This window comes from Syzygium oleosum, unplaced genomic scaffold (assembly GCF_021117445.2).
Source record: "Syzygium oleosum isolate NSW1041296 unplaced genomic scaffold, Sole_v2.1 Sole_v2.13, whole genome shotgun sequence".
Lineage (NCBI taxonomy): Eukaryota > Viridiplantae > Streptophyta > Magnoliopsida > Myrtales > Myrtaceae > Syzygium > Syzygium oleosum.
Window position 1 is genome coordinate 6850585 of NW_026607497.1, and position 22790 is coordinate 6873374.

The 22790-nt window shown below is 44.0% G+C and overlaps 2 protein-coding genes and 2 pseudogenes across 2 annotated transcripts; 3 read left to right on the forward strand and 1 right to left on the reverse strand.

Moving 5' to 3' along the window:
• Nucleotides 1-222: 222 nt before the first annotated feature.
• On the forward strand, nucleotides 223-1441 carry LOC115675842 (protein PHOSPHATE-INDUCED 1-like; annotated as a pseudogene).
• A 3025-nt stretch (nucleotides 1442-4466) lies between these two features.
• LOC115675844 (protein PHOSPHATE-INDUCED 1-like) lies at nucleotides 4467-5623 on the reverse strand (annotated as a pseudogene).
• An 8027-nt stretch (nucleotides 5624-13650) lies between these two features.
• On the forward strand, nucleotides 13651-14790 carry LOC130139599 (protein PHOSPHATE-INDUCED 1-like). The gene has a single exon (XM_056316884.1). It carries the CDS (start codon nucleotides 13707-13709, stop codon nucleotides 14670-14672), a length of 966 nt encoding a protein of 321 aa, XP_056172859.1. The 5' UTR covers nucleotides 13651-13706; the 3' UTR covers nucleotides 14673-14790.
• A 3612-nt stretch (nucleotides 14791-18402) lies between these two features.
• Nucleotides 18403-19560, forward strand: LOC115667709 (protein PHOSPHATE-INDUCED 1-like). Its single transcript, XM_030589265.2, has one exon. The coding sequence runs from the start codon at nucleotides 18477-18479 to the stop codon at nucleotides 19440-19442; it is 966 nt and encodes a 321-aa protein (XP_030445125.2). The 5' UTR covers nucleotides 18403-18476; the 3' UTR covers nucleotides 19443-19560.
• Nucleotides 19561-22790: the final 3230 nt, after the last annotated feature.

Genomic DNA, 22790 nt, shown 5'->3' on the forward strand with positions numbered 1-22790 from the left:
GTTACAAAATCCATTCCAATGTGGAGTTGCTTTGTGTAAAACATTTTTCATGCTCCGTCTTTCGGTCTAAAAGTTAAACAATGCAAGAGATTAGATGGAGAGACATGTGTAATAATGGCAGATGCGACCCTCCTCTTATCCTCTCTTTCCAAGTTCTCGTGATCCCTGGAAATACTTTCATCTGCGAAGCTGCCAAGGAAACCTCCACATTTAACACCTTCCCACACACGCTAGCACAGCCCCGATTCATGAACTTCTTCTCCCTATATATACTCTCTCCTCCGCCTTCATTCTTCCTCACTCTCCAAACTACAGTTCATATCAACCTCATACCCTTTCTCTCTCTGTCTCTCGCTCTCTCTCGCTCTCCATCACATCATCCTCTGACCAATCTCCGAAAATGGGATTTCCTCTCTCGCTCCAATGGCTCGTCCTCTACCTTCTTCTTCTCCAGCTGAGCTTAGCCAATCTCTGTTTGGGATCGAGGAAGCTCGCTGCCCTGTACCAACCGCCTCCCATGGTGGCGAAGTACCACAACGGCCTCTTGCTCGACGGCGACCTCCGCGTCTCCATCCTCTGGTACGGCAAGTTCACGCCCGCCCAGAAATCGATCGTCTCCGACTTCCTCCTCTCTCTCACTCCCCAGCAGACCCAACAACAGTCCCCGTTATCAGTCCCCTCCGCCGCCAAGTGGTGGAGCACCGTCCAAGTCTACCTGCAAAAGGCCGGCAAGCAACAGACCCGCGTCGTGTTGGCGAGCCAGCTCGACGACGAGAGCTGCTCCATGGGCAAATTGCTGAAGCGGGATCAGATCACCGTGTTGGCTCAGAAGCTCAGCTCGAGGCCGGGGGCCGGCGAGCTGGTCCTCGTCCTCACAGCCGAGGACGTCGCCGTCGAGGGGTTCTGCGTCAGCGGCACCCAAGGCTAGGTCGGACAGCAGGCGTATATCTGGGTCAGCAACTCGGCGAGCCAGTGCCCGGGGCAGTGCGCGTGGCCTCTCCACCAGCCAATCTACGGCCCGCAGTCGGCGCCGCGGCGCGCCGAACGGCGATGTGGGGGTCGACGGGATGGTGATCAACGTCGCCAGCCTTCTAGCCGGGACGGTGACGAACCCGTTCGGGGACGGATACACGGTGGGCGTGGCCGGCGCGCCGACAGACGTGGCGTCGGCTTGCACAGGGAGCTTCGGGAAGGGGTCGTGTCCAGGTTACGCCGGGGAGCTGCTGGTGGACTCGGGGACGGGCGCGAGCTACAACGCGGAGGGGTTGAACGGGAGGAAGTATCTGTTGCCCGCGCTGTTTGACCCAACAACGTCGCAGTGTTCTCCGGTTGCATGAGAGACCTCTCTCGAGCTGACACGTGTCTTCCTGCTGTACATCTGTACACTGTACATAATGATGTCATAACTTGATTTAATTTGATCATATCCGATTTTCGCCAATATCATGGAATTGTCATTGCCATAATTTGCTATTTTAACTATTTTTTTTCCATTTTGTGAAAATTCTCGAATCTTCTAATTTATTTTATAATTGTGGTACAAAACTGGTAAGTTACGTGATCACCAGTAATAACAAGCTATGTCAGACAATTAAAAGCCACAGTAGACTGCTTATTTCTTAATCTTTCATCGACTTGTTATATTGGTATTTTCCTTTCAAATTTTTATAATTTTTTTTATCGAGGCATTAGATTAAAGTAACAAATTGAGGAGTATTTTATGCATTTTTCTATATTATATAATGAACTTGATAGCAAAAGGACAATCAAATACAAAACATTTCGTGAGTTACATTTCTTTATCTATCCTTAAAAGGGCATGGAAATCTCTATGATGAAGGAGGCCCTCTCGATCACAGTGCTATTGGGCTTTTTTGAAGATAATCGATTTCTCTAGACTACGATAAGGACCCAAACTTCAGAATACGATGTGAGCTTGCTATGAAGGGCCATACCCTATCTAAATCCAAATATTGGTATTTTCTTGGAAAATGACTACCCGGCAAATATTTTTCAGAGATGTCAAATTTTATACGAAACAAACAGAGCTCAAAATTATTTTAGCTTTAAAATGTTAGTCAATGAAAAATATTTTCATCATCAACAACAATTTATGTCTAAACATTTTCATGAAAGATGAAAATATTTTTCGTTTATTTATTTCTAGAAGCGATATAAATGATCATTTTTAAGTTAATGTTTTTCAAATTATTTATTTTCTGCGAAACAAATAGAGTCTAAGTAAAAGCGGTTCTCTGGAACGCAAATATTTTTTAGTCCATTCTAAAGCAACTTTGGGTTAAATAGTGTTTGGAAAAAAAAATTCTTGTTGGAGAAACATCTCAAGGATATTTTTATGATCCCAAAACTATTTTTAGTATAATATTTACTATTATGTTTGCAGATGTTCGTGATAATGTGTAAAGAAGAGAAATGATATCCATAAAGGAAAAAGATTACAAGACTGTTCTGTTCGTAAATAACATTAACAGATCTAAAGATCAGTTGGGTGATGATGTTTCGTTAAAGCTAAAAATATCATGTCACCAGTGATGTTAGAGTAACGAATCTTTTAGTATGACCGTTGGCTCACTATTATAGCCGTTATCAACTAGACATACACAACAGAAGAATTGGAGAATCAGATAACAAGCTATCTGACAAGTGTGTCAAAGCTGCAACAATAGGATAACAGCCCGCAAATGTTCGGGAAAGGAAATGTATGGGCAGCTCCATCCTCGAACAGTAGCACCAACGAATTTCTAATGACTCTCTTACTTCTCCAAGACATCTCGAACGGGAAGATTGAGGATGCTTATATAAGAGGAAATCATTGAAGCCAAGATGTTAGACACGCGTAACACAAAATCCAGAAATCTACTACAAGTTGTGTTCTCAACAAAAAGCTCTCATTTGTTTATAAATCTTGTTGTCTCGTAATTTTGCTAAACGATTAAGTGTATTGATTAATAGTAGCACCTAATTCTTGATAGTGTAATCTATCATCTGAAAGGATTAGTGTCCTGAGTGTAACTTGTTCAGCAAATTACTAGTGTATTCCAACCCAATTTGTGGCCGTTAGTAGTGAAAGTGGACGTAGGCTTAAGGATAGAGCCAAATCACTATATATCTTTGTGTGCTACTATTTGTTTCTCTTTTAATCACATAAGCACACAATCAACTCAGGGTTTTTGAAACATCAACTTACCCTAATCTTTACTTAGCATGTGATGTTTTATGTGAAAGTTCATCAAAACTCTTAAACAACCAATTCACCCTCCTCTAGGTTGTATTGCTAGCCCCAAATGATTTTTCCTATTTTTAGCCAAAAAAAGGAAAATAAAAAAACTCAAACCCCTCACCTGCTCCAGCGAAGGGTTCAAGTTGTCGGCAAGGGTCACACAACCCCAAGCGGCACTCGTCCGGGTCGCTTTACCCAGGTTAAAGACCTTAGGCAACCGCCTGAGGTTGCGTAACTTTAAGTGAAGCTGGCCAATGCCAAATTGGCTTGCCAATAGCCAGATCTGGCCTCACCGGCGGCCTAAACCCTCATCGGTAACGTTGCATGAGGTAGAAGCATTTCCAGAATTATGAAATTTTAGCGAGAGCAAAGTTGGAAGAAAAATATTTATATTTATACTTCGGAAATACCCAAAGCTCAAAATACCTCCGGATCTGCGTTGGGTTAAAGACCTTTGGAAATGCAATTGCATCTTTTCAAAGCTCTTCAAAAAATTTGTCAAACGGTATTTACATTTGGCGCCCAAAGCTCCTCGGGAATACAGTTCCGAAATGGAGCCAATACTTTTGCTTAATTGGTTGCTCGTGGTGGAACCAATCCCTTTACATTGTACTAGGCCGACACCGACAACTTGTTATCTTTGATATGTCGGAACCGGAGCTTGAGGGACTTGATTGAAATATTATCAAATATTCCTGTGAGTTCGAGGATTTGATGACACAGATTACAAAATCGGGAACTTTAAGAAAACAGTGCAAGTTTAGCGATCAACTGTATACATTTCCCTCCTCAGTTTACATTCTTGGTCCATTGCCCAGAAAAATTGAGGATATATCCGAAATGGCTTTTGCTTTATCTTTTCACTTTAATTGATTTCTTCCGGCTCACGCTCTTTACTTTTCTTAAATCCGCAATTACTCAAGCTTTTCAATACGCTTATGTTGTTACGGAAATCCCCATTTGATTTTTTCATAGTTTCCGAAGTTAGGGTAGCAATTTAAATTTTGGTGACTAATCTTTGTTTTCGTTCAAATGTAAACAATCGCTCGTGGAATGTTCCGAATAAAATGGTTATTATCTAACAAAGATCCTGTTGTGTCAATTTACTTCCGAGATCGGAACCCGCCGCTTGAAAGAAAGCCATCGGTCCTTAGTTTGCCAAACTAGTGATTCATCAAAATTCACGGTCAAATGATCCCACCGTAAAATGGCAAATTCTAGCAAATTAGCAATGACAATTCCATGATATTGGCGAAAATTGGATATGGTAAAATTAAATCAAGTTATGACATCATTATGTACATTGTACATATGTACAGTAGGAAGACACGTGTCAGCTCGAGAGGGATCTCTCACACGACCGGAGAACATTGCGACGTCGTCGGGTCAAATAGCGCGGGCAACAGATACTTCCTCCCGTTCAACCCCTCCACGTTGTAGCTCGTGCCCGTTCTCGAGTCCACGAGCAGCTCCCCGGCGTAACCCGGCAACGACCCCTTCCCGAAGCTCCCTGTGCAAGCCGACGCCACATCCGTCGGCGCCCCGGCCGCGCCCACCGTGTATCCATCCCCGAACGGGTTCGTCACCGTCCCGGCTAGAAGGCTGGCGACGTTGATCACCATCCCGTCGACCCCCACATCGCCGTTCGGCGCGCCAAGCGGCGCCGACTGCGGGCCGTAGATCGGCTGGTGGAGAGGCCACGCACACTGCCCCGGGCACTGGCTCGCCGAGTTGCCGACCCAGATATACGCTTGCTGTCTGACCGAGCCGTGGGTGCCGCAGCCGCTGACGCAAAAGCCCTCGACGGCTACATCCCGGGCCGTGAGGACGAGGGCGGCCGCGGCGCGGCCTCGAGCCGAGCTTCGAGCCAACTCGTGATCTCGATCCCGCTTCAAAGACTTTGCCCATGGAGCAGCTCTCATCGTGGAGCTGGCTCGCCAACACGACGCGGGTCTGTTTCTTGCCGGCCTTTTGCATGTAGATTTGGACGGTGCTCCACCACTTGGCGGCAGAGGGGACGGATGACGGTGACTGCTGTTGGGTCTGCTGGGGAGTGAGAGAGAGGAAGAAGTCGGAGACGATCGATTTCTGGGCGGGCATGAACTTGCCGTACCAGAGGATGGAAACGCTAAGGTCGCCTTCGAGCAAGAGGCCGTTGTGGTACTTCGCCACCATGGGAGGCGGTTGGTACAGGGCAGCGAGCTTCCTCGATCCCGAACAGAGATTGGCTAAGCTCAACTGGAGAAGAAGAAGGTAGAGAACGAGCCATTGGAGCGAGAGAGGAAATCCCATTTTCGGAATTGGTCAGAGGATGATGTGGTGGAGAGCGAGAGAGAGAGAAAGGATATGAGTTCGATTTGAACTCGAGTTCAGAGAGTGAGGAAGAGAGGAGGAGGAGAGAGTATATATAGGGAGAAGAAGTTCATGAACTGGCGCTGTTTGAGTGTGTGGGAAGGTGTTAAATGGGGAGGTTTCCTTGGCAGCTTCGCGGATGAAAGTATTGCCAGGGATCGCGAGAACTTGGAAAGAGACGATAAGAGGAGGGTCGCATCTGCCATTATTACGCATGTCTCTCCATCTAATCTCTTGCGTAGTAACTTTTAGACCGAAAGACGGAGCATGAAAAATGTTTTACACAAGCAACTCCAAGATGCAATTGATTGTGCAACAAGCTTAGTAGATGAGAATAGACAGTAAAGATTTTGAAAACTAATGAGTATACATAGTGCATAAGTAATGCCACGGTCGGAATCCATCACAATCAGCTCGAGGTATTAAGCTTGTGGACCGGATTGGGCCAGGTTTCATCTCGTGAGGGAACATTCGAGGATTAGTTAGATGGTATGTTAACATTTTACATGAATTTCCAATGATTCGGGTTCTTTTTTTTTTTGGTCATGAAATTGTGAACTCAATAGGGTCAATATTGAATGTCGCGACATGTATTGTTCATTAGGTTTGTGTTATTTGGGATTTGGTTTCCTGATGCTCAATACCAAATTCAATTCCTCTTTTGATTTCTATTCTTTTGATGAGCGCTCGTATTTAAATTAGTTAGTATCCAGGTGGTGGCCTGTAGTTTCATATTCAAGTTCGATTGGATTTGTGTCTATGGGATATTTTTAGTCAGCTCGATTAGAGTGGAGTTGATTTTCAAGTAGGTTAGGTAGATTCATCGAGTCGAGTCGGAAATTGCTAGCTCGAATCGCAATGTAAAACATTTGTCAAAAGCTATAGTCCTTTTTGTGATATTTAGGGTAGGTCTTCCCACTTTGCATGTGTTATCAGTATAGTGTAGTATCTCAACGCTTTTCCTCCCCTAAATACATTGAGCTTTCCAAGGTAATAATAATCCGATGGACACTATGGAATAATATTGGAATTCGAATATTCTTTCAAGCGCCTTTCAATAACCGGTTCGCATGTAAATCGTTAACGACTCTACTTTCAACAAATTATTTCGCATTACTTACCCTACTATTAAGACATAAAATTGTCTAAACCTATCTTGAAATTAAGTGCGCGACTATTTACTTTAAAAATGTAAATAATTGGAATAAGACGTAGAATGTGTTATATATCTTAATATCTGTTATGACATTGTTTGTCTGACTAACACATGAGAGGAGTTGTTATGATTTTCGGCCTAATTCAAAAAAAAAACATCAACTTTAGGTCGAGAGACAATTTTGGCTCCAACTTTCTTTTGTCCCGTAAAAAAGCACCAACTTTAGGTCGAATGACAATTTTGGACCTAACTTTTTTTTGTCTAGTAAAAAAGCACCAATTTTCACTTAAATCCCAAATGTAGCCCCCATTGACTTAGAACCATTGATTATCCAACTTGACTATTCCACCTTAGCAATAAATCCACGTGGCTTGCTGATTAGGTTTAAAGCACTATTTATTGTCTTATTCTCTTAGCCACAACTTGAAAAATAACGGTGAAACTGTTCATCTCATTTACTTCACCGACAAGTCAAAATATCTCCATATTAAATCTCTTTGGCTAGACGTAATGTGTAGTTGTAGACCACTGCTCGTCGACAGACTCTATGGACGAGATTTGCCAAGCTCACTACCATAACCTTTTTTCTCAAACAATGGGTACTTCAAACGGAAAGTCAACGGGGGGGTCAGATTTGGGATTAGAGTGAAAGTTAGTGATTTTTTATGAGACAAGAAAAAGTTGGGGCCAAAATTGTCACTCGATCTAAAGTTTGTGCTTTTTTATGAGACAAAAAAAAGTCTGTGCCAGAATTGTCACTCGACCTAAAATTTGTGCTTTTTTTTTGGAATTAACCCTGTGATCTTCACATTTCTTAATCAAAGAGTACTAAAAAGTCACGAACATGTTATTATAATCCTCTACTGATGATTTGAGATTTTAAAATGAATTTGGGAAAAGTAGTAATTTTATCATAAAACTTTTGCTGGTATTCAGCTCGGTTTCCAAAGCTACGGGAAGCCCGGATTTGTATGGCTGAAGCTAATGGGGCTGCACGTGTTTTAGGTCCTTGCCAAGACATTTCCCTCGTTTCCTCTAGGATAAATAGCACGTAAATCGGCAAATTTCAATTTTTTAATTGACAATCGAAGGAATAGGATCAGAATGATGACGTGATTTTAACTTGTTGGATGGTTAACGGGAGAATTAGCCATACTATAATGATGCACTAATCGAGCGGTCGAAGGAATCCAATGCCCTATATCCCAAATTAATTATCTCAAGGCTCATCGGTTCACGAGCGTTCGGGACGCTCGTTGTCAAGTGATGCTTGATGAAAAGTATTTCGATTTTCAAAAATAAGGTTCATTTGTTTAAAGGAAAATTGTTTCCAGAAAATTATTTTTCAATTTTGCGATGTTTGGATGACAGAGAACTAATAGATCTACGGAAAATTATTTCCATTGACCGAAAATAATTAGTTTAGATTTAGGGAAAACAATTTTCCCTTCTAGTAACAAAAAAAATCACTTTCCTTAAATCACCAAACATATGCAAACTTTTAGCATGGAAATTATTTTCCTTCATCATAAAGTTTTTAGTGAAGCATTTTCCATCATTCAAACACTAGAAAGTCGGAAAACAATTTCCCGACCTTTTGTTTCGGGGAGCTTTTCCGGTTAGAGAATTCATTTTTCTTAACTTTAAATATGTATATTTTTTTTTACCCTAAATAATTTTCCGATTTTTTCACTCAGAAAAACACACCCCAAATTTGAATCGTTTTCCCTCCCGTCTCAATTCATCTGGCCATTTCGGGTTGTTCGAGGTGTTCGAGGGGAGTAGGGAAAGGAATCTGGATGCCCATACGGAGGGTCGGTGAGGCGGATGCTTTGAATGGTTTTATCCCCCACGGCAGTTCACTGTATTGGCTCGTCTATGGGATTCGTAAAGAGACTTTTTCCCCCTTCCTTCCGTGCCGAGACACAAGCAAAGCACAAAGCCTCTCCCGCCCCTGCTGGGACTTCACGTGACATGTCGACATCCCTCTCGTGTTCCGAGAATGTGTTGGGGAGAGAACGAGAGAGGGAGTACATGTCTCTGCCATTCTCCACTCAAGGTATACTTCTGCATGTGTAAGTGGAATGGACTGCACCGGCATCCAGAATACCATCTCACATCTCGGCAACTTAGCCATTGAAATAGTAGATGTGCTTATGTTCAATCTATATAGTCGAGAGGGTAAATCGAAGACATCGATTCATCTATAAAGGGAGAGGATTGCAATCAAATCACGCAAAGTCTAACTAGACGATGATTGGAGTCATCCAAATTCATGAGATATATCTATCTACATATTAAATTTAACTTCTTTTAATGATCGAACCTTTGACAATTGAGTTTAGGGTCATTATAAAGATACGTCGCCTAAGAATATTATGATTTTATCAAAATGTCCTCTCTTCTTTTGGAGAAAATTTCGCCCCCATGACTGAAACAGTTAAACTCTCTCTCTCTCTCCCTCTCTCTTTGAAGCCTCCTTGAGGTATCATTTTTCTCATACTACATGCATTAAGGTGTAGGTTAAGTTCATCTTTGATAGGTACTCATAAAAAAAGAAGCTATTTACTAGAATTGCAAGATTCGAATTCCTAAAATTAATGTGGCCGATCGAGTAATCCAATTTCAATATGTATAAGTGGCAAAAAAAATTCCAACACGAACCAAATGAGTAACTAGACGAATTCCTAACTGAAACTTACGTAAAAGCTTATACGAACTATACATACATACTGTAATCGATTCTCTTCTATAATGGAAAAATAGTCGGAAAGAACAAAAGAGAGAAGCAAAAAAGCTGCCGAGGATAAACACCATGTCTTAAGCATACCGCTCGTGCAACCTTAAACAATTCCGCGATCTACTTTTCGGGAGGTAATCATGCCCGCAAGCATTGCTACAGAAGCCTTCGTTCATCACCCTCAAGCCAGGCTGGTTTTGCTCGATCTCTTCAAACTTCATTTTTCTATTGGCATCCCAAGAAGATTAAGTTGAGCTGCCCATTCATATTCAATGTCAAAAACCATCTGTGATCAATCGACACGGACAGAGGAAAAGAGCCACGAGAACATGACGCGAGATCCGGATGTTTTTCTTGATTAACCAGATGGAATCCGCGAAGGCATGCATTTAACCTAAGGCGTTGTTGGGGAGATTGTGGTATAGTTGATGGCCAAGGCCCATAAAAACGACAGAACAACCCTAACAAAGAAGCTTGGAAGGCTTCGTTCGTGCTTCATGCATGGCTTATCGTTGAATATTCTTTCTCATCTAGGGCAAATAGTCAAACAAATGATGCATTCTCAAGATTAGGATGACCCCCGTGAAAGTTCCTCTGTCGCAAAAGAGAAACTAAGATAATATTTAGACTAAACACGGAGACAACTACAGCTATGAGCCACGAAGACTCCAGACAGAAAGAATCCATGCCCTCATTCAAAAGCAAAGTCAAAAGCAAGCCCTCGTAGTCGCACGCGTCAATCTAATCGATCGAGTTCTGTGTTGTCTGCTAGTGCAAAGCAAGACAGCATGTCCAGTTAAACAAAATGCCACTAAACACGTACGTTGCCCAAAAGATTATGTTTAATCCCTTCTGAGCGGGCATTTAGGTCATCGCATGCGGCTTTCTTGCCAAATTATTTCTGGTACCAATTGATTCGCACGCAAAAACAGAACAGTCTGAGCTTGTATGTCTCGTGAATGTTAGGAGTCTCGGCTAAGCTCGATAATTAAACTATTCGATCTCACATGATTAAGCTCGTGAACTAATTAGGCCTAGTTTAATATAATCAAATGGTAGATACATAGCTAGCTGCAGAAGTAGTTGATGGGGGGCTCTCTTTCTTTAGTGAAAACCAGCCATTGTTTTATAATTAAAGGCCACTTGCTCTTTTGAAAGCACAAAGCAGTTGCGTCAAACCTTTGAAAAAACAACATCATCGCCTTTTTCAATTATGTGGGCGTCCGTGTATTAATTTAGCATTGCTCACGGGCTGGCGGCAACCTGGTGACAAGCGGTAACAGCCCACAAGACTCAAGATCTGCTGCGATTGAACGAGATGATCGATGTGTATCGACTTGACTTATATTTATAGATCAAGTAGCGAATGGCAATTAAGGGTATCTTATGTTATCCAAATTAATCACAGCAACATAGGTTTTTTCTCGATGTTGTTGATTAATTTTGGCTTACTTTCATGAACCAATGATTAGGCCTTTAGCATTATAGAGGGCAGTTGCACTCATCAGTCATTCCGTATGGACTCGGCAAAATTAAACTCGGACTCGAGAAATCGTCTTAACTCGCCTGGAAAAAGGGTCTGCAATAGCTTAATTTTACCAACTCTCAAAAATCCAGTTCACCACCGGAGAATTTTCCAACTCTCAATTTATAATTAAAAAAAACCACAAAAAATATCAAATTATATTCACCGTGACACATTTACTTTAAATTTTTTTTGTAACATAAAAAATCCCAAATCCTGCCCACTGTGACACATTTACTCAAAAATTTTCTTGTCATATAAAAAATCTCAAACTTATACCTATGTGATACATTTACTTTCCATCAATGTTCCGTAAGATAATTTTTTAGTGAAAATAATGTTGTTTATATTTCACGTAAGCCATGTGATGTCAACAACATTTGCTTTTTAGAGTCAATTTGGCGAGATTTTTTAAGGATATCATTAACGAAACATTGACGGAAGGTAAATGTGTCAAACATGTACAAGTTCGAGTTTTTTGGTGTCATGAAAAAAAAATTTAGGATAGATGTATCACAGTCGACACACTTGGGGATTTTTAGCGATTTTTTCCCTTTATATTATTAGACCTTGACTAACTCTATAATTGAAGATGAGAGTACGGAGGTGTCTTCTTGCAAGGGGGGAGTTATCTTGAACGTACAAGAATCATATTGGTCCTCGCTTACCTATGTCGAAACTTATATGGCTGCCCCCCTATAGACTATTTCGAACGAAAAAGATTCCAAAAGCTTCTCCTTAGCGGTCGATTTTAGCCCTAGAAGCACACGAGCACGATGTCCACATGCCTTGTCCACATCAATCCATTCATACTGAGCTTGGCCAGACCCAATTACCAAATCGAGCTCTTTATGAATTCGTTATATCGACATGCACGATTTCAAATCCTAGCCGTGCCTAGTTCTCGGACAGACCACTTTTACGACATCTCTAGGTCGGACGCCGCCCAATTCAATGGGAACTGGCCCCTCTTAGTACAAGAGTTGACAGAGAAGACAATGTTGTCCTGGATTCGGAAGAGGCCAGGAAATCGAAAGACTTTGCATGTAAAAACAAGGGAAATGGTTGGCATGGGCAATTTATGAGAGATCGCAAAGGAAAGCTCGAATTTGTCTCTATCGTGGAAAAAACAGCCACTCTCTTTAGCTGGGTCCATAAGCTGATTCGAGGAGCCCCCCACAGTAGTACACGTCACCTAGCATGTAATTAAGTAAATTTTGAAGGGTTCGAAAAACTCGCAAGTCCTACTCATACATGATAACTATAGCTCGAGCACATAGTTCAATTCATTAAGTACTTCAACGATTGATAGCGTTTAAAGGGGCACGAGAAATTGAAATGATGAATCACGCGCGAATCTTTTATTGAATCGGATTTCGCGTTACGATATTTTAATGAATTTCGAAGCCAAATGTCAATTTCTTAATTCCTCGGAAGATGGGGCTGCGACATTCATTGCACAAATGACGTGTGAGAAATTGGGCATCGAAAATTTTGGGAAAAAGCAATAGCTCGCAAGGGATTCGAAAGGGGGGACTGAGCAGCTGTGAAGCGTTAGGCCGCGAGCTTGGGGACGGCGTCGTATTGAAGGAGATTCGCCAAAGCGTCACGAGGGTTATGCGGAGGGGAGAGGGGGCGATTGCGAAAGGAGCGCGTCAGCTCACGTGGGCCCCACATCCCACCCTTACCCCCGCCTTGGATACTCTGGGCCACTGGCTGACCGCCAGCTGGTGCCCGTCTTCGGTCCGCGCTTTCCCGTAAATTTAAAGGGATCCCATTTCAAACTTCCAGCCTGGACCGTGTGGACTGTGGACAGTGGACATTACCCACCCACTCTCTAACGTCTCTCGCCCTTTAGCCACTTTCCTTCCCCCTATTTGCCCTTCCCTCCAAGGCTAATGAGAAAGATCGGCGTGATGTCAGTTTCGTCCATTCGGCTGTAGCTAAGCTGGACTGCATTGCCCCCACTTTTTTGTTTAAACCTTCAGCTCACAGCTCACCAATAAAGGAAGCTATTATAATTTAGTCGGGATTAGGAGCGCCACTGAAAGCCGAGTGCTGTCCCGTTTGCCCGCACGTCCACATTGGTCAGTCAAATTTTACACACGCTACTCCTAATCTAATTTGCAATTGAAATGGGTGTTAGAAATATCTGACATCACATTACAATAAGATTTATATATATGGATTCCTTTCAAATATTAGTTTAAAACGGTGTGATTGTAAAAAAAAAAAAACTTTAATAAAATTTGGTATGAATTATCTTGTTGAAGACATCAATAATTACAATAGGTACATTAAGCATTATCATTTTTTGCTGACGGGTTACTTGAAAAGTCGTCTTAAGATCTTATATGATGATTGAACGTGTGTGTAATGGAGCACCAGTAGTCTTTTGTTATCTTGTTGGTGAAGATGCAACTGGGAATTGCAAGACCATCATGAGCTGCCCTCCTTTTATCTCTTTCCAAGCAGGTTCGGGCACTTTAACCCCACTTCTTCTTTCCCCCCTCCTTATTTATTATTATATTATATAGTCGTAGTACACAATAATCAAAAGCATCACCCTCGTCCCACCACCCTTGTATAAATACTCCTCACCACTTCAACGCAACCCACAACTCAAACAAAGCGAAGCTACCTCAGCTTTCAGCTTTCAGCTTTCCTCCTTCTCAGCCCAAACTCAGCTACAATGGCATCGTTCTTCGCTTCTAAGACAGCTCTTCCGAAGCTCTTCCTCGCTCTCTGCCTCCTCCAGATGGCCTCCGCCACGAGGAGGCTGGCCGAACTGGTCCAAGACCAGTCTCCGCCCATGCAGTACCACAATGGCCCTCTCCTCTCCGGCAAGATCTCGGTGAACCTCATCTGGTACGGCCGTTTCAAGCCCTCCCAGCGCACCATCGTCTCCGACTTCGTCACCTCGCTCTCTTCCGACCCTTCGCTGGCTCAGGCCCCTCCTTCCGTCTCTCAGTGGTGGAAGACGGTCGATAAGTACTACAAACTCTCGTCCTCCAAGAGGCGCACGCCTTCGCTCACGCTCTCGCTCGGGAGGCAAGTCCTCGACGAGAGCTACTCGCTCGGGAAGTCCCTCACGAGCAAGCACCTCGTCGAGCTCGCATCCCGGGGAGAACAGCAGAACGCCGTCAACGTCGTGCTCACCTCCTCCGACGTGGCCGTCGAGGGGTTCTGCATGAGCCGGTGCGGCACCCACGGCTCCGCCGTCGGTTCCGTCAAGGTCAACGGCCGGAGCTCGAGGTTCGCGTACATCTGGGTGGGCAACTCGGAGACGCAGTGCCCGGGGCAGTGCGCGTGGCCGTACCACCAGCCCCTGTACGGCCCGCAGAGCCCGCCGCTGGTGGCGCCCAACGGCGACGTCGGCGTCGACGGGATGGTGATCAACCTCGCAGGCCTCATCGCCGGGACAGCCACGAACCCGTTCTCGAACGGGTACTATCAGGGCGAGGCGGGGGCGTCGCTGGAGGTGGCGTCGGCGTGCACCGGGATCTACGCCAATGGGGCGTACCCGGGCTTCGCCGGGAACTTGCTGGTGGATGAGGCGACGGGGGCGAGCTACAACGCGCACGGCGTCGACGGGAGAAAGTACCTGGTCCCGGCCCTCTACGATCCGTCCACGTCGTCCTGTTCGACGTTGGTGTGAGGGACAGATACAAACGATGACGTTTAGGCTACCAGATTGATTCATTCATTTGTTTATCGGTTTTTAGTTATTGTCAATATAGTTAATGGAAGAGGCAAACCACTTTTATTTGCTACAATTATGCGCCAGTGCCAAGCAAGCGGACTAAGCCACTCTTAATATGAGGATTTCGGCTCTTCACTCACACTAATCAATAAACTAAGCGGGCTAATTACACCATTTGTTGAAGAAAAAATCATTACGCAGTGAATGTATGCTCTAATTGCTTATTAAATTATTCGGGAACAAATGGAGGAGCTTAGGTCGAGGGCAGAGAAATCCATCATTAATGAATTTCGACCTTTCTTAGTGACAAGGCTATAACACAGATGTTATATAACTTAACACTAATCCCCATTGATTATCGCTTTATAATATATTGAAATTATTGCTTTTAGGTGCTCAACATCGTGGAAATGGCTAGGTCATTACAAATGATATCGGAGAAAGTTTGTTCAATAGATGGGTAGCTTTTAGATAGATTAACCCATATATGATTTGATGGGGAAAGAGATTGATCGCGGAGTATGAACAAGGTGCGACTCTCCTCACAGACCTCTCGGGAGGTAAATATCACTCATCTAGCAGGCTAGTGTCGCAAGGAGATACGCTCGCTCATATAGTAGGCCAGTGTTGCTGGAAGATATACGCAACCATTAACACATATGTTAATTCTTCAAGTTGGAGAGTTTGTAATATCCTAAAGTCTCACCTAGCATATAAATGCCTTATTAAATGACACATCGGTCAACATTCATCCTCAAAAGACCACCTTCTTGTATGGCTACTCCAAGTATTCCTTTTGGGGAAGTTTAGACATGAATTAAAGAAAATATTCAATAGTTGCAAAGCGCTAACGTGACGTGTATTTTTCACTCATGTTCGTTTATAAGATGACATGTGTCTGCTGAGTTAGAATAAAAAAAATAAGAAACCAATTTATCTCTTCTTCCTCTGCCATCCCTTGTCGTCCGCCATCCCAGCTCGAGTTTTGTTTGCTCCTTCTCTCCATCATCCATGTCTGCAAGATTGGCTTGTCCATGGCTCACGAGATGGCTCGGCCTGGATGCTCAGGGGGCAGCGCCGGCAACTCCATTGGTGGCAACAGAGAGGGGAGGTCTGCAACTCCAATGAAGCAAAGAAGCTTCCGTTGTCGACATTGTTTGTCCATGGATGAGATTTGGAGCTTGTCATCAAAACTCGTGGCCATGGATGAGGTGCCTTGTGAGCCATGGACAAACAAAGCTTGCAACCATGGATGATGGAGGACCCCTTCCCACGTCGGTCGTGATCGGCCCGAGCCACCCTTTGGGATTCGTCTTCTTCTCTTTTGCTCCAACGTCTAGATTTAGCATTGCGTTCCTCGTCCATGGCCGTCGTCCCCTTCGCCGGCGTCACTCTCCAAATCTCCAAATTTGGCCATCTATGGCCGAACACGTTCAAGCGTCGTGTCGCTTGTCCATGGCCGTCATTAGCATCGAGCAACGTCTGAAGGGGTGGCTCGATCTCAAAGTTTGGCCAGATTTGGAGCCATGGCCTCAAGCGATGACGGTTCATTCTAGCCATATTGAAGAGCTGGCCAAGAAGACTCCTGAATGCGGCATGGACGGCCATGGATGACGGCTAGACTGGAAAGAAAAAAGTGAGTGGAGGAGAAAGAAGAGAAAAGTGAAAAGTTATAATTTTATTTCAACTAAGCGAACATGTGTAGGTCTATTATAGGACATAAGTAAAAAACACACACTACATTAACAATTGACGTGGCGCTTTGAAACTATTGAATATTTTCTCGTATCAATTTGACTTGACAACAACAAATTTTCTTATTTTCATATAAATTAATCTTATACTTAACTACACTCGAGGTGGGAGCTTCTATCATACCATAAGTTAAGCAATTAGTCACTTGCATCAATCATTGGATGAAACTCGTCGTTACATCATACTCCTTCAATTCACTGTTGATCCACCGGTAGAAACAACCATTAACAATGTCTACAATCCATAGGAAAATTTGTGCCGTTTGATGATAGAAATTGAAGTTTGGACATGAGATACATGGCATACTCAAAAGAGCTGCATTGCCAACTAACATAAAATGTGGATCAACACTTAGCTAACATGCCCATTCTCGACAATTAGCTCCACCACCGCCACCAACTGGCACGTCCTCTTCTTGCGACCCAAACGAAGAGCACTGAATGGTTTTCTCCTTGTTCTCTCAGTCAAAACAATAGTCTTTTTCTTCCCTTAGTTGTCTCAATGCCCTGTAATGAAATGCATAATTGCTGGACTGAGACCTTTGACCTTGTGCCAACGAAAGCAATTCATTAACAAGCAAACGCGTCAACTCACACTGGCCTCTCTTGCGTTTACTTCACCACTCTCTCCTCACTACCATCCTATCACCTTCCCCCTTTCCTTCATCGTCATCACTCAAATCGAACTTCGTTTCTCTCGCTCAGCTACGTCCTAAGGGCTCCTCCAATCGACCTTCTCTTTCTCACTCCCACCCATCAGATTGATCAGATCCGTGTGTTCTATCTTGGGTAATCTTATCAATGGGGTTTTTGTATGTGCATATATTTTGTTTGTATAGAAATATTCACTTTGTGGCCTTTCTACGATCCATTGTCTTGGATTGTTAGACTAAAGAGGTGAATCATGAAAACTGAATTCGGGCATAAATTCAGTTGGATCTTGGTTCGGGAAAATTATATAAATTGACCTTGATGGAGGACACTGTTTTGATTTTGATTATTGAGCATAACAAAATCTCAATTGGATCATGGATTGAGTTAAACACTTTTTTGGGTCCAAAGTCTAGAAGTTTCCTAGTGTAATTCAAGCCGATTTGAACACAATTACTTCTAAAAAGTTTCCTCAAATTCAACTATCTAACATTTTGATATTCTGCTAGGCGCGGGCCGAGGCTGGTGCGCGTGTTCGGTCCGATCTTTCAAACTTCCAGCCTGGACTGTGGACAATGGACAGTGGACACTACCCACCCTCTAACGTCTCTCCCTTAGCCACTTTCCTTTCCCCTATTTGCCCTTCTCCAGGGCTAATGGGAGAGATCAGCGTAAGGTCACTTTCGTCCATTCAGCTGTAGCTAAGCTGGACTGCATTGCCCTCTTTTTGTTTGAATTTCAGCTCACAGCTAACAAAAAAGAAAGCTATTACTTTTAGTCAAGATTATGAGCCCGACTCAGTATCAGATTCTGTCTCTTTCGCAAGTGCGTCCACAGCCGCAAATCAATAGGATTTATATGTTCTTTTTATACGTACGATTTCTTTCTACCTGTTAGTTTAAATTTTTAAAAATCTGATTGTATATAAAAAGATAAACTTTAATAAACTTTGGTATGAATTATCTTGTTGAGGACATCAATAATTACAATAGGTACATTAAGCATTATCAATTTTTTCTGATATTTTACTTAAAAAGTCGTCTTAAGATCGTAAATGAGGATTGAACGTGTGTAATGGAGCACCGGTAGTCTTTTGCTATCTTGCAAGACCATCATGAGCTGCCCTCCTTTTGTCTCTTTCCAAGCAGGTTCGGGCACTTTAACCCCACTTCTTCGTTCCCCTCTCCGAATTTATTATTATATTGTATAGTCATAATATAAAATAATCAAAGCATCACTCTCGTCCCACCCTCGTATAAATACTCCTCACCACTTCAACACAACCCACAACTCAAACAAAGCGAAGCTACCTCAGCTTTCACCTTTCCTCCCTCTCAGCCCAAACTCGGCTACAATGGCATCGTTCTTCGCTTCGAAGACAGCTCTTCCAAAGCTCTTCCTCGCCCTCTGCCTCCTCCATATGGCCTCCGCCACGAGGAGGCTGGCCGAGCTGGTCCAAGACCAGTCTCCGCCCATGCAGTACCACAATGGCCCTCTCCTCTCCGGCAAGATCTCCGTCAACCTCATCTGGTACGGCCGCTTCAAGCCCTCCCAGCGCACCATCATCTCCGACTTCGTCACCTCACTCTCTTTCGACCCTTCGCTGGCTCAGGCCCCTCCTTCCGTCTCTCAGTGGTGGAAGACGGTCGATAAGTACTACAAACTCTCGTCCTCCAAGAGGCGCACGCCTTCGCTCACGCTCTCGCTCGGGAGGCAAGTCCTCGACGAGAGCTACTCGCTCGGGAAGTCCCTCACGAGCAAGCACCTCGTCGAGCTCGCATCCCGGGGAGAACAGCAGAACGCCGTCAACGTCGTGCTCACCTCCTCCGACGTGGCCGTCGAGGGGTTCTGCATGAGCCGGTGCGGCACCCACGGCTCCGCCGTCGGTTCCGTCAAGGTCAACGGCCGGAGCTCGAGGTTCGCGTACATCTGGGTGGGCAACTCGGAGACGCAGTGCCCGGGGCAGTGCGCGTGGCCGTACCACCAGCCCCTGTACGGCCCGCAGAGCCCGCCGCTGGTGGCGCCCAACGGCGACGTCGGCGTCGACGGGATGGTGATCAACCTCGCAGGCCTCATCGCCGGGACAGCCACGAACCCGTTCTCGAACGGGTACTATCAGGGCGAGGCGGGGGCGTCGCTGGAGGTGGCGTCGGCGTGCACCGGGATCTACGCCAATGGGGCGTACCCGGGCTTCGCCGGGAACTTGCTGGTGGATGAGGCGACGGGGGCGAGCTACAACGCGCACGGCGTCGACGGGAGAAAGTACCTGGTCCCGGCCCTCTACGATCCGTCCACGTCGTCCTGTTCGACGTTGGTGTGAGGGACAGATACAAACGATGACGTTTAGACTACCAGATTGATTCATTCATTTGTTTATCGGTTTTTAGTTATTGTCAATATAGTTAACGGAAGAGGCAAACCACTTTTATTTGCTACAATTATGCGCCAGTGCAAAGCAAGCGGACTAAGCCACTCTTAATACGAGGATTTCAACTCTTCACTCACACTAATCAATAAACTAAGCGGACTAATTACACCTTTTGTGGATGAAAAAATCATTACGTAGTGAAATTATGCTATAATTACTTATTAAATTATTGGGGAACAAATAGAGGAGCTTAGGTCGATTGCGCTAAAGAAATCCATTATTAATACTAGTCTAGTCATTGGTTATGGCAAAAGGCATGTGGGATGAGAATTTTGACCTTTCTTAGTGACAAGTTTGTATATCTCACACAAACAAATGTTATATAACTTCACACTAATCCCGATTGATTATCGCTTTATAATATATTGAAATTATTGCTTTTAGGTGCTCAACATCGAGAAAATTTTTAGGTCGTTACAAATAATATCGGAAACTGTTTGTTCAATAAATGTATAGTTTTTGGATAGATTAGCCTATATATGATTTGATGGGGAAAGAGACTGATCGCGGAATTTGGACAAGGTGTGACTCTCCTCACAGATCTCTCAAGAGGTAAAGATCACTCATCTAGTAGGCTAGTGTTGCAGGGAGATATGCTCACTCATCTAGTAGGCCAGTGTTGCTAGGAGATACGTGTAACCATTAACACATATGTTAATTCTTCAAGTTGGAGAGTTTGTAATATCCTAAAGTCTCACATCGCATATAATTGCCCTATTAAATGACACATTAGTCAACATTCATCCCCAAAAGACCACCTTCTTGTATGGTTACTCCAAGTATTCTTTTGGGGGAGTTTAGACGTGAATTGGAGAAAATATTCCGTGATTGCAAAGCATTGACGTGGCGTGCATTTTTTACTCATGTCCTTTTATAAGATGACATGTGTCCACTAAGTTAGAATAAAAATTAGAAACCAATTTATGTCTTCTTCCTCTTGCATCCTTTGTCCTCCGCCATCCCGGTTCGAGTTTTCTTCGCTCCTTCTCTCCATCATCCATGGCTGCAAGATTGGCTTGTCCATGGCTCGCGAGGTGGCTCGGCTTGAATGTTCAGCGGGCAGCGCCGGCAACTCCGTTGGTGGCGACAGAGAGGGGAGGTCTGCAACTCCAATGAAGAAAATAAGCTTCCGTTGTCGACGTTGTTTGTCCGTGGATGAGATTTGAAGCTCGTCGTCAAAACTCGCGGCCATGGACAATCCGTGGTTGCCAAATCTGTGGATGAGGCGCCTCGCGAGCCATAGACAAACAAAGCTTGTAGCCTTGGATGATGGAGGACCCCTTCCCGTATCGGTCGCGATCGGTTTGAGCTGCCCTTCAAGATTCATCTTCTTCTCTTTTGCTCCAACGTCCATATCTAGCAATGCGTCCCTTGTCCATGGCCGTCGTCACCTTCGCCGGTGTCGCTCTCCAAATCTCCATATCTGGCCATCCATGGCCGAACGAGTTCAAACGTTGTGTCGCCTGTCCATGGCCATCATTAGCATCGAGCTACGTTGGAAGGGGTGGCTCGATCTAAAAGTTTGGCCAGATCTGGAGCCATGGCCATGAGCGACGACGGTTCATGCCAGCAGTATTGAAGAGCCGATCGAGAAGACTCCTGAACGCGACATGGACGGCCATGGATAACGGCTAGAGAGGAAAGAAAAAAGTGAGTGCAAGAGAAAGAAGAGAAAAGTGAAAAGTTATTATTTTATTTCAACTAAGCGAACATGTGTTTGTCTATTATAAGACATGAGTAAAAAACGCACACTACATCAACAATTGACGTGGCCCTTTGGAACCACTGAATATTTTCCCACGTCAATTTGGCTTGAGAACAACAAATTTTCTTATTTTAAAATAAATTAATATTATACTTAACTACACTCAAGATAGGAGCTTCTATCATACCATGAGTTAAGCATTTAGTCACTTACATCAATCATTGGATGAAGCCCGTTGCTACATCATACTCCTTCAATTCACCGTTGATCCACTGGTAGAAACAACCGTTAACAATGTCTACAATCCATAGGGAAATTCGTGTCGTTTGATGATAGAAATTGAAGTTTGGACATGAGATACATGGCATACTCAAGAGAGCTGCATTGCCAACCAACATAAAATGTGGATCAACACTTAGCTAACGTGCCCATTCACGACAATTAGCTCCACCACCATCACCACCACCACCACCACCACCACCACCACCACCAACTGGCACGTCCTCTTCTTGCGACCCAAACGAAGAGCACTGAATGGTTTTCTCCTTGTTCTCTCAGTCAAAACAATAGTCTTTTTCTTCCCTTAGTTGTCTCGATGTCCTGTAATGAAATGCATAATTGCTGGACCGAGACCTTCGACTTTGTGCCAACGAAAGCAATTCATTAACAAGCAAACACGTCAACTCACACTGGCCTCTCTTGCATTTACTTCACCACTCTCTCCTCACTGCCATCCTATCACCTTCCCCCTTTCCTTCATCATCATCACTCAAATCTAACGTCGTTTCTCTCGCTCAGCTACATCCTAAGGGCTCCAATCGACCTTCTCTTTCTCACTCCCACCCATCAGATTGATCAGATCCGCGTGTTCTGTCTTGGGTAATCTTCTCAATGGGGTTTTTGTATGTGCATATATTTTTTTTGTATAGAAATATTCAATTTGTGGTCTTTCTACGATCCATTGGCTTGGATTGTTGGACTAAAGAGGTAAATCAAGAAAACTGAATTCAGGCATAAATGCAGTTGGACCTTAATTCAGGAAAATGATATAAGTTGACCTTGATGGACGACATTGTTTTGATTTTGAATATTGAGCGTAATAAAATCTCAATTGGATCATGAATTGAGCTAAGCACATTATTGGGTCCAAAGTCTTGAAGTTTCCTAGTGTAATTCAAGCCGATTTGAACACAATTACTTCTAAAAAGTTTCCTCATATTCAACTATCGAACATTTTGTTTATTCTGCTGGGTGCGGGCCGGGGCTGGTGCGCGCGTTCGGTCTGCTCTTTCAAACTTCCAGCTAGGGGTGTCAAAACCAAACACAATACCCGAACCGAAACACGAACCGACCCGACCCGAACACGAAATTTTCTTATTGGGTCGGGTTGGGTCTCAACTTGTTTGGGTAACAATAAAAAAAATTGGGTATTGTTTGGATCTATTAGGCTTGGGTACCCAAACCCAACCCAAACAATAAGCCAACCCAAACAATAACCAAAATTCTTAAGATCCCTCCTCCTCCTAGGACCCTGT